Source organism: Achroia grisella, unplaced genomic scaffold, assembly GCF_030625045.1.
Source record: "Achroia grisella isolate CSIRO2021 unplaced genomic scaffold, CSIRO_AGI_Agris_v1 utg1573, whole genome shotgun sequence".
In the NCBI taxonomy this organism is placed as follows: Eukaryota; Metazoa; Arthropoda; class Insecta; order Lepidoptera; family Pyralidae; genus Achroia; species Achroia grisella.
The window spans coordinates 1,034,044-1,049,563 of record NW_026712655.1 but is presented as its reverse complement, the minus strand read 5'-3'; the positions used below and the strand labels follow the sequence as shown (position 1 = coordinate 1,049,563).

General features: G+C 30.6%; 1 protein-coding gene across 2 annotated transcripts; it reads left to right on the top strand.

Moving 5' to 3' along the window:
- Positions 1 to 1,205: 1,205 nt before the first annotated feature.
- LOC131841138 (facilitated trehalose transporter Tret1-like) lies at positions 1,206 to 12,291 on the top strand. 2 transcript variants are annotated; one of them, XM_059189388.1, is made up of 10 exons: positions 1,206 to 1,573; positions 4,098 to 4,146; positions 4,484 to 4,581; positions 6,967 to 7,101; positions 7,548 to 7,631; positions 8,053 to 8,148; positions 8,269 to 8,331; positions 8,987 to 9,107; positions 9,560 to 9,694; positions 11,404 to 12,291. In XM_059189388.1, the coding sequence occupies exons 2-10, from the start codon at positions 4,101 to 4,103 to the stop codon at positions 11,976 to 11,978; spliced, it is 1,353 nt and encodes a 450-aa protein (XP_059045371.1). In that variant the 5' UTR covers positions 1,206 to 1,573; positions 4,098 to 4,100; the 3' UTR covers positions 11,979 to 12,291. The 2 variants fall into 2 exon arrangements, with proteins under 2 accessions (XP_059045371.1, XP_059045369.1); XM_059189386.1 differs by having other exon boundaries at positions 1,207 to 1,573; positions 8,053 to 8,331.
- Positions 12,292 to 15,520: the final 3,229 nt, after the last annotated feature.

The following is a 15,520-nucleotide window of genomic DNA, read 5'->3' as shown; positions in this document are numbered from 1 at the left end:
ATCTGTACGTACGCTATCACTTATCTGGTGGCCCAGCTGAAAATTAGCGCTATATTATAACTTAGTTATACTGCAGGTAAATGCTAAGTGGAAGTCACATTCGGCGTTACCTGTATGTTTTTAGCTTTTAAGTTAGATAGTATTAAATAAGATATATATAGTATATAGGAATACTGATGTAATGCTGAATAAATGTCTTTATTATTATTATTAGACTAGTGAAAAACGTTTCATTTTTTACTACTATATTTAACCATACCTTAAAAGTACTCATACCTCGTGACTTCCGTGGTACCCGTCATAAGGTTTAATTAAGGCCTGCATATCCCATGATGTCATCGATATTCTTTATCTCATCTTTCATACCTCCACTGAATATAACTTTCAAGGCAAAGAATTCTTCACAAAAGAAATTGGTGAAACACAGCTAGACATGGGTCTATCTACAGATGACTTCATTTATGTTTTCTTCTAGTTACTCTATATATATTCGGTAGTCTTCTTTCAAAGGATAACACTATGTACCTACTTAGGGATACAGAGAACATTAATATACCTATCTATTTTGTTGTGATTCACTTCCATTATGTAATATTATCTTATCTGTGCTTATAACTAATTATCTTAGTATATAATATTAAAAACGCGAAAGTTTGTGAACATTAATTGATGGATGTATGTTTCTTACTCTTTCACTCAGGAAGTACTAAACAGATTTTGATGAAACTTTAGAGTAATATAGCTTATACATCTGCTCTAATTTAAAAATATATTATGTATATTGGACAAAATAAAATGTTAAAATTCAAGTGAGTGTGTTGCAGAAGTTGCTTATTATATATACCTATATAAGGTCTACTACTTATTATAGGACCTATATGTTGGTAGAATTAATTAGTATGATTTATATTTTGATTTCAAGAAACATCATACTGTGATAGCTGTTAAATGCGAACAGATGGGAAAAACCATGTCGGTAAATTACATACACAACAATGTAATTCGCGGGTCAATACAATAATATCTGGTAAAGAACAGAACAGTAATAGATGAATGCGTAATGAAGAATTCAAACCAATTGGTTTTTACCCGCTTTGCAAATCGATGGCATTGTTAACATCAGTAAATAAGACTGGCAAGAAAACATGGTGCTGTACGATTCTGAGAAATTCTGATAATTTATTTCGTCTACGTAATTATTGTTAGTGTTGTTGTATGTATAATATCGTTCCGATTCTGAGAATTCTATTTGATCTTTTGGTACAGTGTTGGTTGGTGTGCGTGAGTGTGAAGTTCGTGAAAATCGCGAGATCGGCATAGCCGTGGCGTGAATTCAGTTCGCATTTAGTCGTCTCAGTCATTAGTTATGTTATCCCAGCCGCGTTGCAAATCTCGAAATAATTACTAACATGATAAAGTCTTAATTCCTCAAGCACAGCGTTCAGTGTTATTTTTTATATTATATTATCAATAGTAAAACATCAAATTAATATTCACGACTAGTGTGTTAATTACATTTTAGATACCAACAACTAAAGTTGAATATATATGTTGTTTACGTTCACCACGTTGGGTGAGTATAATTTTTGTGATTGTAAAATATATTCATAAATATTACTCTTGAATGTATACTTTTGGCTAATTACCGTATGTATAGGATAGTAGTTTAGTAGGCTTATATAATATTCTATAGCTTGAATACATTTGAACTATGCCATATCGATAATTTAGTATTCTAAATCAAGAGTAAAATGTACTTTGCAATGAATGAAAATGAATTAGAAAAACGATTTGGCTGAAAATATAACAACTTAGTGATATCTACCTGAATGCGTTCATGATGCAATTCATGAGTCACAAATTTTACAGAATCACAGAAAAACGTGAGAAGTTTAGGATTGTAATTGTCAAAATTTTGTTACGCAGAAATCTCAATAAACTCATTGTATAGAAATGCGGTTTCGCAGAACTGTTGGCAGTTGTTGACATAATACAAATTATAACAAGGTAGGAACTTACTTGTAGATGTAATTAAGGCATGAGAGTGGTGCCGGTGTGATGTAGAATTTATCCACGTTGGTAGAGACGGCCTCGTCAATCGTAGCGGGTTTGATTCCTCCCATAATGCGAACACTTGTATTCATGAGTATGATTGTATGGGTGTTTATATGTAAATTACGGTAGTCATACCCAGCGGTCATAGGAGAACCAAGTGATTTTAACTTACATTCAATTTATTAATAAAATACTACATTTTAAGTTACTTACCTACTATAACTATGTAATATTATGTTATCTGTGCTGTAACTAAAAAGTAGTAGATAACGATAGTGTTAGGGGTACTATTGTTGTTATTGTTGATAAATAATGTCTATTATTCATTATTAGTTCGATTATTCTGGATATCATTTAGAATCATAGGAATGAATTCAACCATTAATTAATTAATATATATGAAGTTTTTATGTAAATTGTGACCTGCTATATATAATTCAGTGTAACTAAATGCGACTATGTGCTAGTGATAGATGATACTATCGTATTCGCTTATTTCCCGTGTTTGCGGGATCAGCAAAGTTTGGTTAATTCACCAGTGGGAGACAATGGACAATCGCATGATTTATTAACAGAACATAAAGTAAGAGCTACATGGCCACCATTCCAATACAATTTTATAAGAGGAACCCTAAGGCATCGGTGATCGGCCTAACATGGACACTCGTTACTAACTATTCCCTTCATACGGGTGATATATATATGGTTATCCCTGCCACGTTTATTTCTGCTGATAAGCAGCTCGTGTATAATAACGTTAGTTAAGAATAACATAGGTACATATATATTATGTAGTGTATTATCCTACGCCTGGATGGAACCACCCAGATGGAATGTGGCTGTAAATATTATAAGCAGGATAAAGCAAAGACTCTTTTATTAGATTTGTATTAGAATATAAATCGAATATTATGGGAAATAATTTTAGATTACAACTTGACAAGTGAAAACAAATGTAGTGTTATCAGGTTCAAATTACCATATAATATTGTACCTAAAAACAAAGACAATATGTATTGCATAATAATTATAATTTAATAGACGCAATGACAACTATAGTTGTGGTGTACGGAATACTGGATATGACCTCATTCAGCTAAGAATATAATAATATATACATTGTTATCTATATTAATTTAGAACCTTTGGTCTTGTCTGAAATCGCACGTGAAATACACAGTAGAATAATGTGGGATACTTTTTATTTAATATAAATACTTCCAACAATATTATACGTTAACGACTCAGTGCGATTAGTGCATTGTTCGCTACGTTCCGCTCTCTGTGGAAATAAGCCAATTTTACGGCGTTATTGGTATGGGCCGTCTGGACTAATCTGATAATGTGAGTCAATGTTAATTTACAATAATACAAATTCATATAAATTCAAGTTTGGGAGAATATATTTCATATACTTTGTTACTACATTATCTACATTACATGTTATTTTCGAGACTGTCGATATTTAGTACCTACATACAAATAATGATAAACGAATGAACTCGTGGTTGATTTATTTACATTACAGTTTTTTTTATAAAACTGCTGTAACCCGGGATATCTACTGTTATTTAGACAAATGACAGTTTAAATCCGTCCTAGTGACATTATCTTGAAATTGAAATGTCATTAAGTTGTAAAAAGGTAACAAACAGATAAAAGGACAGACTTTCTCACTTATAATATAGCTGCTACTGTTATCCCCGACTTTGTGTGCACGAACTTTCAACCATTACTTTATCCCCTTCCAGATTCTTTTTGAGATAAAAAATAGCTTTAGTCCGTCCTCGTGGTACAATATATTATTTAGCCTTGGAAAGTTGACATACAGATTGATTTATTTTTGCATTTGCATTATCTTAGATAATTAGGTATATGCGATTACGGATTATATTTATACCTATAGATTATATAGGTGTAAACTTTAGAACCCAACCCAAATATTTAGAAAAGTAATGAAAAAATTATAATAGTTTTTAATGTCATAAAACAGATTGCTTTGTAAGCATTACATGATAACTTGATTTTCGTTGTACTTTCAGAAAATGGAGCAAGGCAACAGAAAAGCGCAATATTTGATAGCGGCTGCGGGTAAGTTTTGGATGTTTTTGAATAGCCTTTAGCTGTACAATAAAGTTACAACTTAATGGATTTATATTATTTTGTTAATTCGATTACAATTAGCACGTGTGAGATCACAAATATTCAGTGCGATACCTTCACTACCGTTACGACCTTCTCTAATGTTGTTGGTGTTAGTCCATTTTCCGCACTGAATTTTGTGATCTCATACATAGTAATCGTACGTACACATCCTTAAAGATCTCTTATGTAAAGTGGACTTTATTGTATTGAAATTTATGATGTAATAAAAAGTGCTATTAACATAATTTTTATATGTTATCGTTTAATATTTACGTTTTTACAGTGTCATTGACTACTGCTACTATGGGTGTTTCATCCGCTTGGCCAACTCCTGTTATTCCAAAGCTACTTAACAACGAAACTGGCATGGTTTTTCATGACGTAAGTGCCTAAATATATTGTACAAGTATAATCTGTTCCCTTATATATATCATGCAAATATGAACAAATGACATGTCACTAATACATAGAAGGTTGTATCTTCTGTTTATTTACTCTACATCTATATGTAATATGTACTTCTCTTGTTTATATTACTACATTAGAAAAGGTATCTACATGTGTAAGTGTTTATTTATGAATGATGATGAACAGTGCACTCGCCTGCGCTAACAGTTTATGCTGGCGGGGCACCAGTGGAGGACTATAAGATGTGCATTAGGTCAAGTCATTTAGCCCATCGTGAGAAGTTTACCAGGAATTTATCATAGTGTTTTCAATGAAGAACCGAGTGTGACCTCCTCTCAGTTCTTCATGAAACCTGGACCTTACTAGAAATGTATCATACATTGCTAGTAAAGAGATTATCAGTTCATGCTACTAACAATCCTGTCTCCTCCCTATATGTGTAAGTTGTATGAGTTGTATTTATGTATGATACTAGTACTTGTAAATCAATAAATGTGTGTACACAGATTGTATGTACTGGTGGCCCAGGTATATAGCGACGAAGTACAAACAGGGGGGCCATTCATAAACTATTTCACGTGTTTTGACACTTCCTCCGTTCTCTTTAAAGCTAGTCATATTTGTAAGACTCCCCTCTCCCTAGTGTGATATCACGTAATATATTATTCAATAATGTGGAACTATTTATCAGTTATTTATAGTATTTTACATGAAACTTAGGAGTTTAGGACCGCCCCCTTGTCCACAATGTCACATTTTGTCGACTCCCTCACGCCCTAACGTGTGTCGTGGATTCATGAATGCCACCTTATCGTCACGTTCCCTATGCAGTACCAAAAGAAGAATCTCCTCCTTTTGGCAATTACACTGGATTTTGTGTGTATCTATGGTACACGATATCTTCTCTAAAATTGCCCGAATAATACTATGTATGTATATTGTATATGTTAAGGATTTGTACCTCCGTTACTACTATCTATACTCACTAAACGGTTACTTAAATGAAGACCGTGCGTGGAAATAGTGGTTCATGCGTGGGTTTTCCTTTAATGTTAGACATATACATATATAAATGTACATTGTAAATTAACTGGCTTTTTAAAAAAAAAGTAATTCAATTGAGTTTAAATTAATTCAGTTGCCAGTTCTTCTTGGATCTATATACTGAACTGAGCGGTACGGAAAAAATATAATATTAAAAAATTTACGTTCACAAGCGGCTGAAATGTCTTACATGAATAAATGGATTTTTAAATTTGAATTTTACAATTTCTAATTGTAGTTTATTTTGTATGTTGTTTTTGTATAACTGTATTTAATAATACCTATATGTATAAATTTTAATTCAGATAATGGCACTGTTATATTACATTGTTTTCACAACACAACAAATTGCGGACAATTTGTCGACAAATAAAATGATGTTAAATAATATTTTATAATAATGTAATTAGTTACAATAATACAATCTGTAGAATTGTTTAAGATGACAAATCACATACTTAGGTGTTTTTCCAATTATTAATTTTAATTTGCGTAGGTATTTTCCTTATAATTAATAAACATCTTGCTCTGGAACAATTGCCAATTATACTATTTATACTTATTATGTAACTATGATGTATTCCACTTAGCAAAATTGGATAACTTGATTTTAATTTAATTATATTTCCCGAATCAAGTTATAAAATTAAAACTATGTAGAGCTACTAGAAATACGAAGTCGACAATTTAAAAGTGCTTGCAAATAAGTCTATGTAAATACAGATAATTCTTATCTCGTAATATGTTGTGAAGGGCACTCGCAAAAACTTCATAACGAGGTAAAGAAGCGCACAAATGTCGTTATAATATTTTATGTTAAGTTTATCACTTAGCTTCTACCGACTTCAAAACAAAAAAGGTTTTACTTTCTATTTTATACAACTGTATGTTATTGTCTAAATAAGACAATAATGGATTTTTTTTCATAGACTACTTTTAAAATCTATTGGTTACGGTGGCCCTTGTAGCTACCTACATTTCTACCATATACATAAAACTCAACAAAAAATGTGAAACTAGGGAAGTTTGCGTCATTTATAAAAAAGCTAGAAGCTTATTTTTTAGGCTGTTGATTAAATATAAATAAATATTTTTACTTTACAAATGTTACTCTTAAGGTGGAATATACAGGTAAGGTAAAATAAAATAGAGGATTACAGTTTGTATGGAAAATCGTCATTTTTGAAGCTCTTCTGTGCCATTTTTGGGTTACATTATTGAATATTTTTCTTTATTTGGTCTAGGTTACTAGAACAAGTGGACGAAGTTGCGGGCACAGCAAAATAAATATATGTTGATTTGTTTTGTTTTCAGCAACACATCTCATGGATGGTGGCTCTCAATACACCCGGCTTCGTGATCGGTAGTTTGGCGACCTCCTTCATATCGGATACTTACGGACGCCGATTCACACTAATGAGCAGTGCTATTCCCATCGCCCTTGGAACTGTGAGGAATAAAATATTTTTTGGATTTAGGACTTCAATAGAATAAGTACTAAGAATTACGGGATAATATTAAAACTAAAATTGCAATATTTTTATGTAAGTATAAAGCAAACAAGCTGATCTGTTGGGAACTGTCTATTTATAATAAGTAAAGTTATTCTTATACACTTTTACCAAGGAGCCTTACAGTATCAAGCGATCCGTGGTATTGGAGACACGTTCATACATTGTATTCCGGAGGACTAAGGTGTTACTTCATATCCTATAATTTTGCTGCCTTAACTTACTCTTCAACCGAAACAGAGCTTTCAAAGCAGACTTTTTTGTGAGCTGAATTAAAAAGAGAATTGCTCAAACAGGTGACTTTGTATCAAGTTATCTCGAAAATTGTAATGTATATAAGTATGATATTTAAATACTCTGAAATGTGACTATGTTTATTTTTAGATGCTTGTCGCGTTCTTTATGGAAGCATGGTTGGTGTCTGTCACGAGACTATTTTGGGGTCTCGGTACGGGCATGATTAGTACGGTGAGTAGGTATATTTTTGATTTTTTTTCTCAGTTACATTAAGACATGGTTGAAAGTATTCTGATATCAAGATATTATTTACTCTTTTGTTGGTTCCATATATATGGTCGAGTTGAGTTTGGTTTTTAATAGAATAAAGACAGTGGATATTGCTTGATGACGTTTAAAAAAATTACCAGTTTTATTTGATAGATAAGTTTATATCAGTTTTGTATGAAATTGACTGTAAACACTGATGTTGACTTTAAACTTAAAAAACCATTTAAACATCTAAAACATTTAAAAATCTTAAAAATAAATCATTAATTATTTTTTATAATTGTTTTACATATGTATGTGTGTGTATGTATATTATGTATATATTATATGTGTGTATGTTAATAATGGTTGTCAATAATTTTTTTTTATTATTCTTTTACAGGTCGTCAACATATACATGGTGGAAATAGCGGATAAGGACATACGGGCGCGGTTGACCGTTGTTACTAAATACATGTTCAATTTTGGAAACTGTTTGGTAATGGTCATAGGGCACTATGTCACATATGAAACTTTGAATTATATGCTACTTGTGTTACCTTTGTGCTTCACCTCTGCATGTTGGTTCACACCGGAAACGCCGTACTACTACCTGAAGGAAGGGAAGGTAGATGACGCCAAGAAGTCACTGTCCAAATTGAGAATATATAAAAATGAGAAGGTATATAGAAACATTATTTATAGCAACTAATTTAATAGTTTTAGTACACATAGAAGTAAAGCTACCAAATCTTTAGGATCATTAAGAATTACTACATATGAAATTGACATTTGTCTACGGCGAATCAGCTGTTGTCGTTAAAAAAAATAGTGAAATATTAAAACATTGAAACGCCTTTAGATGAATTAGCCATTCATGGAATTGTTGATTTATTACAAAGGTACTACTACTGTTCCGTGTTGCAATAGATTTTCTATAAATTTGTTTTCCTTTGTAATTTTTTTTACATATATTGTAATAGCAAACAAGATAGCGACTTGCCTGTGAAAAGTATGTGTGTGTTTTTTAAGCCCACAGTTCCTTTTACTGATTTTATTGCTAGAGAAATGTATAATGAGGTGAAACTACATGTGTCGACAATTGAGTAATGCATAGTAAGTATATATGTGCGATTGCCCGTAAATAAAAAAATTACAACGTCAGCAATATATATTTAATTTAATTCTACCCCACCTTATTGTTTTATAGCTGTTTCATTCATTATTATTATAATAGATAATAAAATTAAAGTATCTAGTATAATTAGACAATTTTAGTAATTATATATTAGACATTTTTAGAATGCCAGCATGTACAAATTCATTGGTAATTTCAGGAGTTGAATGACGCAGTGGCTTTGATGGAGAGGGATGTGAACAACGAGATGCGACGCTCTAGCTCCTTCAAGGAACTGATAGTGGGCAAGCAATACAGAAAGGCAGTCATTATTTCGATTGGTATGTTTTAACATTTATATTTTATTTCCACATATTTGAGTTTTAGACGAGAATGTACGAGAAATATTATAAAGACGTCTCGGGAAAGATTTTTATGGATCTAAACACAAAGAAATGTATTGACAATTCTATCAAGAATTACTGATGATCATAATTCTCGAGTCGTGAGCATGTTAATAATTACCTAATTTACTTTTTCTTTGTGTAACTCGATGGTAAAATTTTAATCGACTTTAATAATATAAAACCAAACTCACTATTCATTAACCAAAAAATAAGTGAAGACCTTCCTAATTGCATTTTAGTTATTTTGTATCACGACGGCAAAATATAAATTAAGATATGACTTGCTTTCTCGAACCATTTTCATCTTTTAACACTAAATAACACCATTTACATTATTAACTAAGCCCTATGGTTACTATTGATGGATATGCATGTAATTGTTCTAGGTTTGAGGATTGGCATGGTAATGACTGGACTGATCACTACACGGAATTATTTGGGACGCATCATGCAAGAAAGCAAGTCCACAATGAGGCTGGACATGGTGTTCATTATATTCGGTGCTGTTAACTTTCTTGTGGGTAAGTGAAAACAAAGGTGATACTGCTAAAATATTGTTTTATGAAATGCACACATTCGCACATTTCGCACATATTTGTAAGACTCTTCCATTATGTTACATTACATAATAAAAATATATATAATTTTACACTTGTCGTAACAGATGTTTTGCACGAGTGTAAATTTGTCAACAAAACAAGGTAAACCTTGTTATATAACAAATGAATTTGTAATAATTTTTATGATTTCGTGAATAGTTCTAATTTTGTGTTTTAATACGACATCTTTACATAGCATAAAATAAAGTCGAAATCGACTTTATTTTTAGACTATTTTTATGATATTTTATGCTTAGATCTTTTAAACAACGCAACGGATTTTATTGCAGTTTTTAGAAATAGATAGAGTGATTCAAGAGGTGGATGGACTGTGTGAAAGATGATATGGTGAGAAAGGGAGTAAATAACGGAATGACTGCGAACAGAGATGAATGGAAGAGAAAAACATATTACGCCGACCCCAAATAAATGGGATAAGGAAGAAGCAGATGATGATGAGAGTGATTCAAGAGGAAGGTTTATATGTTATAATACATGTACACGTGCGAACTCGGGTAGCTACTTAGACTATAAAATGTGACGTAATGAAATTTAGAACCCCTCCCATTTTTTGTCACACTATGGCATACTTTTATTGAGCTCTTTTCTTTCCTCAACACGTGACGTAATTTATTATATAATAAATAAATATAATATATTGATGGGTCAAACTGACGGCCCATCTGATTTTATCTGATAAACATCGCCTATATACATGAACAGCACTACGGACATAACATTACAATGTGATGTTTGTGAACAATCAGCCATTAAGAAGAACTGAGATGTTATGCTTTTTTGTCATGAATATTTATTGTTATATTAGGGTTGCTAACTTTTCTTGACAAATAAAGACGTATGAACTGGTTTGGATAGGAAAAAAATAAAGTATTAGGAAAAATTTATTATTTTTTTTGCATTAAAACCGTATTTTTTGTGTGTTTTTAACACTAGAGCTGTGACCAATGTCACAACTCACAATTGACGCCTAACATTTCGTTCAGTAATTATAAATCGTTAAGTACCCATAATGAGTATCTTGTTTTACGCATCACAATAAAGGTTGAAAATAAAGTATTTTTGCATACTTTATGTAAAATTATTACATAAATTATAAAATATACTTTATTATACTTTATAATTACCAAAAATAAAGTAGGATACAGGTTATTATAAAGTATGGTTGGCTACCCTATGGTATATAGACATGTGAATACAGTGTAGGTACTCCATGTGCACATGCCTATGAATATATATAATAAATTTTCATGATAATATATATGCTAAATACTATAGAAGTAGACATAACGGCAATTTATAAATTACTTTGTCTAATAATAAATCACTTTATTATCATAAACACTAATCGTTACATCAGTTTATTTTTTTTATTTGTCTCGTTTTGCTGTTGCGAGTTTGGATATAAAAGTTCCAAAAGTGCTAAAATATTTGCCTACCCGACTAGAATTAAAATTCTCCTATTTTTAAATTACGAGAAATACTCTATGTACGCTATACTATATAATGTAGACGGTTTGGCATTGAAGTGAAGACGTTTTCACAAAATTTAAGGTCTTATGACTTATGACTCTATGTCTATCAGACTAGACTATTTTTTTTCTCTGTTGCAGGTGTGATGTCATCGATTTTGGTTGACCGAGTTGGAAGACGACCGTTGCTTGTCTACTCCTTCCTTGGCACAGGACTTTCTCTTGCCCTGACTACTGGTTACTTCTTCTGCCAAGAAATTCTTCTCATCAAAGAACAATACCTCAGTCCGTACGGCGTCATACCTTTTATCGGCATTGTTTTATCCACCATTATCTCTGGTTTAGGATATAATTCTATAATATTTACAATAGGCGCTGAAATATTTCCAATGAACGTCAAATCGATAGCGATGACGTCTCTCAGTGTATTCAGTGGAATTTTAGGTTTTTCAGTAGCTAAAGGATATCAGGAAGTAAAAAATGTATCAGGACTATTTGGCGTATTTCTTATTTTTACTATTGTAGCACTCGGGAGTGCTATATTTTGTTATTATGTTGTCCCTGAAACTAAAGGCAAGAGTTTGAAAGAAATACAAATGATATTACAGGGAGATTTGTATCTTGAAGATGAAGTACTAAATGCGGTAGTCGCTGAAAACTTAAACGAAGAACCCGGGGAGACTACCGAGTTGAGAGTACTCGAGAAAAAAGAGTAAGCCTGTTATTTTAAGACTTTGTATTTATAAGGCCTTAAGGAAGCGTTCCTTAGTCTCAACTAAATTTTGATACGTTCTTTACACGTGTAAATTCTATTTTAAGATACTTTGTAGCCATTTTCAGTATAAGTTTATAAATATTGTCGTTAACTACAAACTTTGCTGCCAAATATCTATATTTACTAATATGAATGGGTAAAAGTGTGGTCTTTTTTTACTTTTCTATGACAATAATGTGATAGATGCCTTGTAATCCAGTGTTTATGAACACAGGAGGGAGGAGGAGGAGGCGGGGTAATAGGGCACTACTTACTACTTACTTATCGTGTGCCTTGTGTTGTGAAGTGCCTTAATTACTTAGGTCTATGTATATTTAATTTATTTTTTTCTATTACTCATTTTATTAATTCATGTTAGTCAGGAACATGATGCTTTTCAGCATTTTACATATTAATTTTTATTCTGTTAATATAAGATAAATAGTTTTAAGAGTTGAACTGATAGGATAAGAATAACATAATTATTTTTGGACCCTACTATATGATATGTTTTATTTTATGTTTTACTCAGGCCATATAGATTTTATACCGACAAATATGGTACATGTACGTATTTTTCAGTTTCGTAACAGCAAATAGTTTTTTTTTTACATTAGATACTGTGTATGCTGTTGTATTAGTAGAAAATGACATTTCTTAATATAAGTAATAGTGGCGTCTCAGAAAAAATAAGAACAGCCAGCAAGCACTTATGGCTACAAAAGGAGATCGTAGAAAATAGCCTTCCCCAATGTAACCCATTGATGAAAGCTATGTTCATAGTTCACTCAGCAGTCATAGATATAGAACGAAATGATGATCATCCATTTAAAACATCACTCGGAAGTTATTTTGCGTTAGTCGCATCTTTTCTCCTAATTTCTTAATGTTATACTATATAATAAAATTGAGATGCTATCTTATAATAATAATTGATAAATAAGAACATTGAATATCACATAATAACCAAAGATAATATAAGTGCCCAATATTAAATTGTCTATTTTTTTAAGAACTATAAATGTTTTAAATGTGTAGGCATTTAAAACATTTATAGTTCTTAAAAAAATAGGAATATTGTAACACATATACGATATTTTGAAATATGTGAATTTTACATATTATATTTTAATAACAAATGCTTATTTGTAGATACTATATCCTCTCTAAGTATATAATATCTACAAATAAAAAGTATATAACTAAAAGTAATGACATTAAAATATAAAGTAAATAAGTAAATAAGTATATACGATAATTTTGCAAGAATTTTAATATCAAGTGACTTAGTCAATTTTTTTAATAAAAGTATGAATAGTTCTATATAAAAGCTATGTTAACAAATTATACGGGATAATACTGAACAATAATTTATGATGTAAATTGTTAAAAATTTTTGATCATTATATTTTAATAACAAATGCTTATTTGTAGATACTGTTCTGTTGTATTCTAAGTATAAAAAGCAAGGAATTAGATTGACATATTTTTGGAAGGTCACATTTCTTGTACCATTTAATAGGTGTGTAATTTAATGCTCTATTCTTACTCGTGAAGTTGTTGATGGAAGCCTTCCTCTATACCGAACCTTACAATCTAAATACATTTGTTATCTGCAATCTATCCTATCGAGACAATTCGAATAAGACAAAGATCAAGACACAGTTATATTAATGATTGATAGGTTAACGATTTTATAGATGTTTATGGGCGTACTGTTTTATAATATACTTATTATAACTATTAATTAACCGACTTTACTACGTACCTACTACTACGATAATAATATAAATAGACTTTTTGAAAAATTTAGAAATAATCTGATTCTAATTGCACTTAGATTGAGTGTGGATTGATTATATGTACTTTTAGCTTGTTCCAATAAAAATGGAATTTGAACATAAACAGAACAGAGAACAAGAAACATTTTGTTGTTGACACAACTAGATGTTGGTGTATATGTGATATGATAATGTATGGACATATATTTTATATGTATACTATAATAAATACAAGTGTAGTAGTATATTCGTTATTTGTAGGAATAAGAATTTTAATATCAGAGTGACTTAGTCGAATACTTAATATCTGTTAAATGTACTAAGTTTGACAAATGAAAGTGTTTTCTACAATAAAATCAGTATACCTATAATAGGTACATTATACAACTGTACAGATACAATATATAAGCGAATAAATTGTAAAAATATTTTAATTATTGACGAAATAAACTGAATGCTAAAAAATAAGGTGCAGTTATTATTTATTGTTCTTTCATTAACACAATTATATATTATATGTGTAACTAGTACACAATTATGATACACATATAAAGTTGACAACATTTATGAAATCATATTTTTTTATGAGACAATTATACACAATATACCTATATCATGCATAAAATACTCTTTAACTATAAGTAATGAAATAAAAATATAAAGTAAATTTGTAAAACTAAGTAATGAAAATAATAATAACCATGTTTTTTTTCGATACATGGGATCGTTGATATATGTTGAGACGGCATCTAATACCCAAATTTATTCTGAATGCATTCTTCTTATGTATCCTTTTGGGTACCTACTAAACAAAACATCTGAAAAACGCTATACTGCATATTAAGACATACTTCATACTCCGTAACAAAAATCATATAGGTATCAATTATATATATTTTCATTTTGCAAAATTCCATAATGTTCAATTTTTTTAATAAAAGTATGAATAGTTCATAATATAAAAGCTGGTGTTCTATTGTAATTTATACTTAGAAACACACAATAAATGTTAACAAATTATACGGGATATTAATACTAATTAAATAATAAATTTTCTTTTATCAAATTCAGAGATGTATTCGGTGCAACGAACAATAATTTATGATGTAAATTGTTAAAAATTTTTGATCACGTGCACGTTTTGATCTTAAAAAAAATTTTACTAAATATATATATATATATATATTGCTGAGTAAGACTGTGTTCTTATAATTCTAATCAATTTAGTTGCCCTTTACTTATATTATATTGATTTCTATGTACCCGAAATGCTAACAAATTCTCAAAATCTTTATTACTTTGTTACTAAACAATGAACTATGTATTTAGTTCGTACCACCGGGCCACATATGCATATACATATGTCGCAGCTCCTTGCCTGTATTATATTGGAAATTGTATTGACTTAAGCTCATTATCAGCTTATGCTGTGATAACGTAACATACAATTTGTCCTTTATTTTCTTAAATTACAGCAATTAAGAGGAATTAGTAGGCTTCCCAGAACTTCGGGCTTGTCCGAACTTACATTTTGAACGGGTTACCTGTTTACCGCCAAAACCGACAATAGATGCTTTCCAGTATCAACTCTTGCGTTCCTTTTTCATTTCGTAATTAAACTAATAATATTACGACTTTAGTAAACAAATCTGTATAAAATATCCACAATTACGACAACCATAATCAGAACACTTTTTCGAAAACGACAAAGACGAAAAAACTT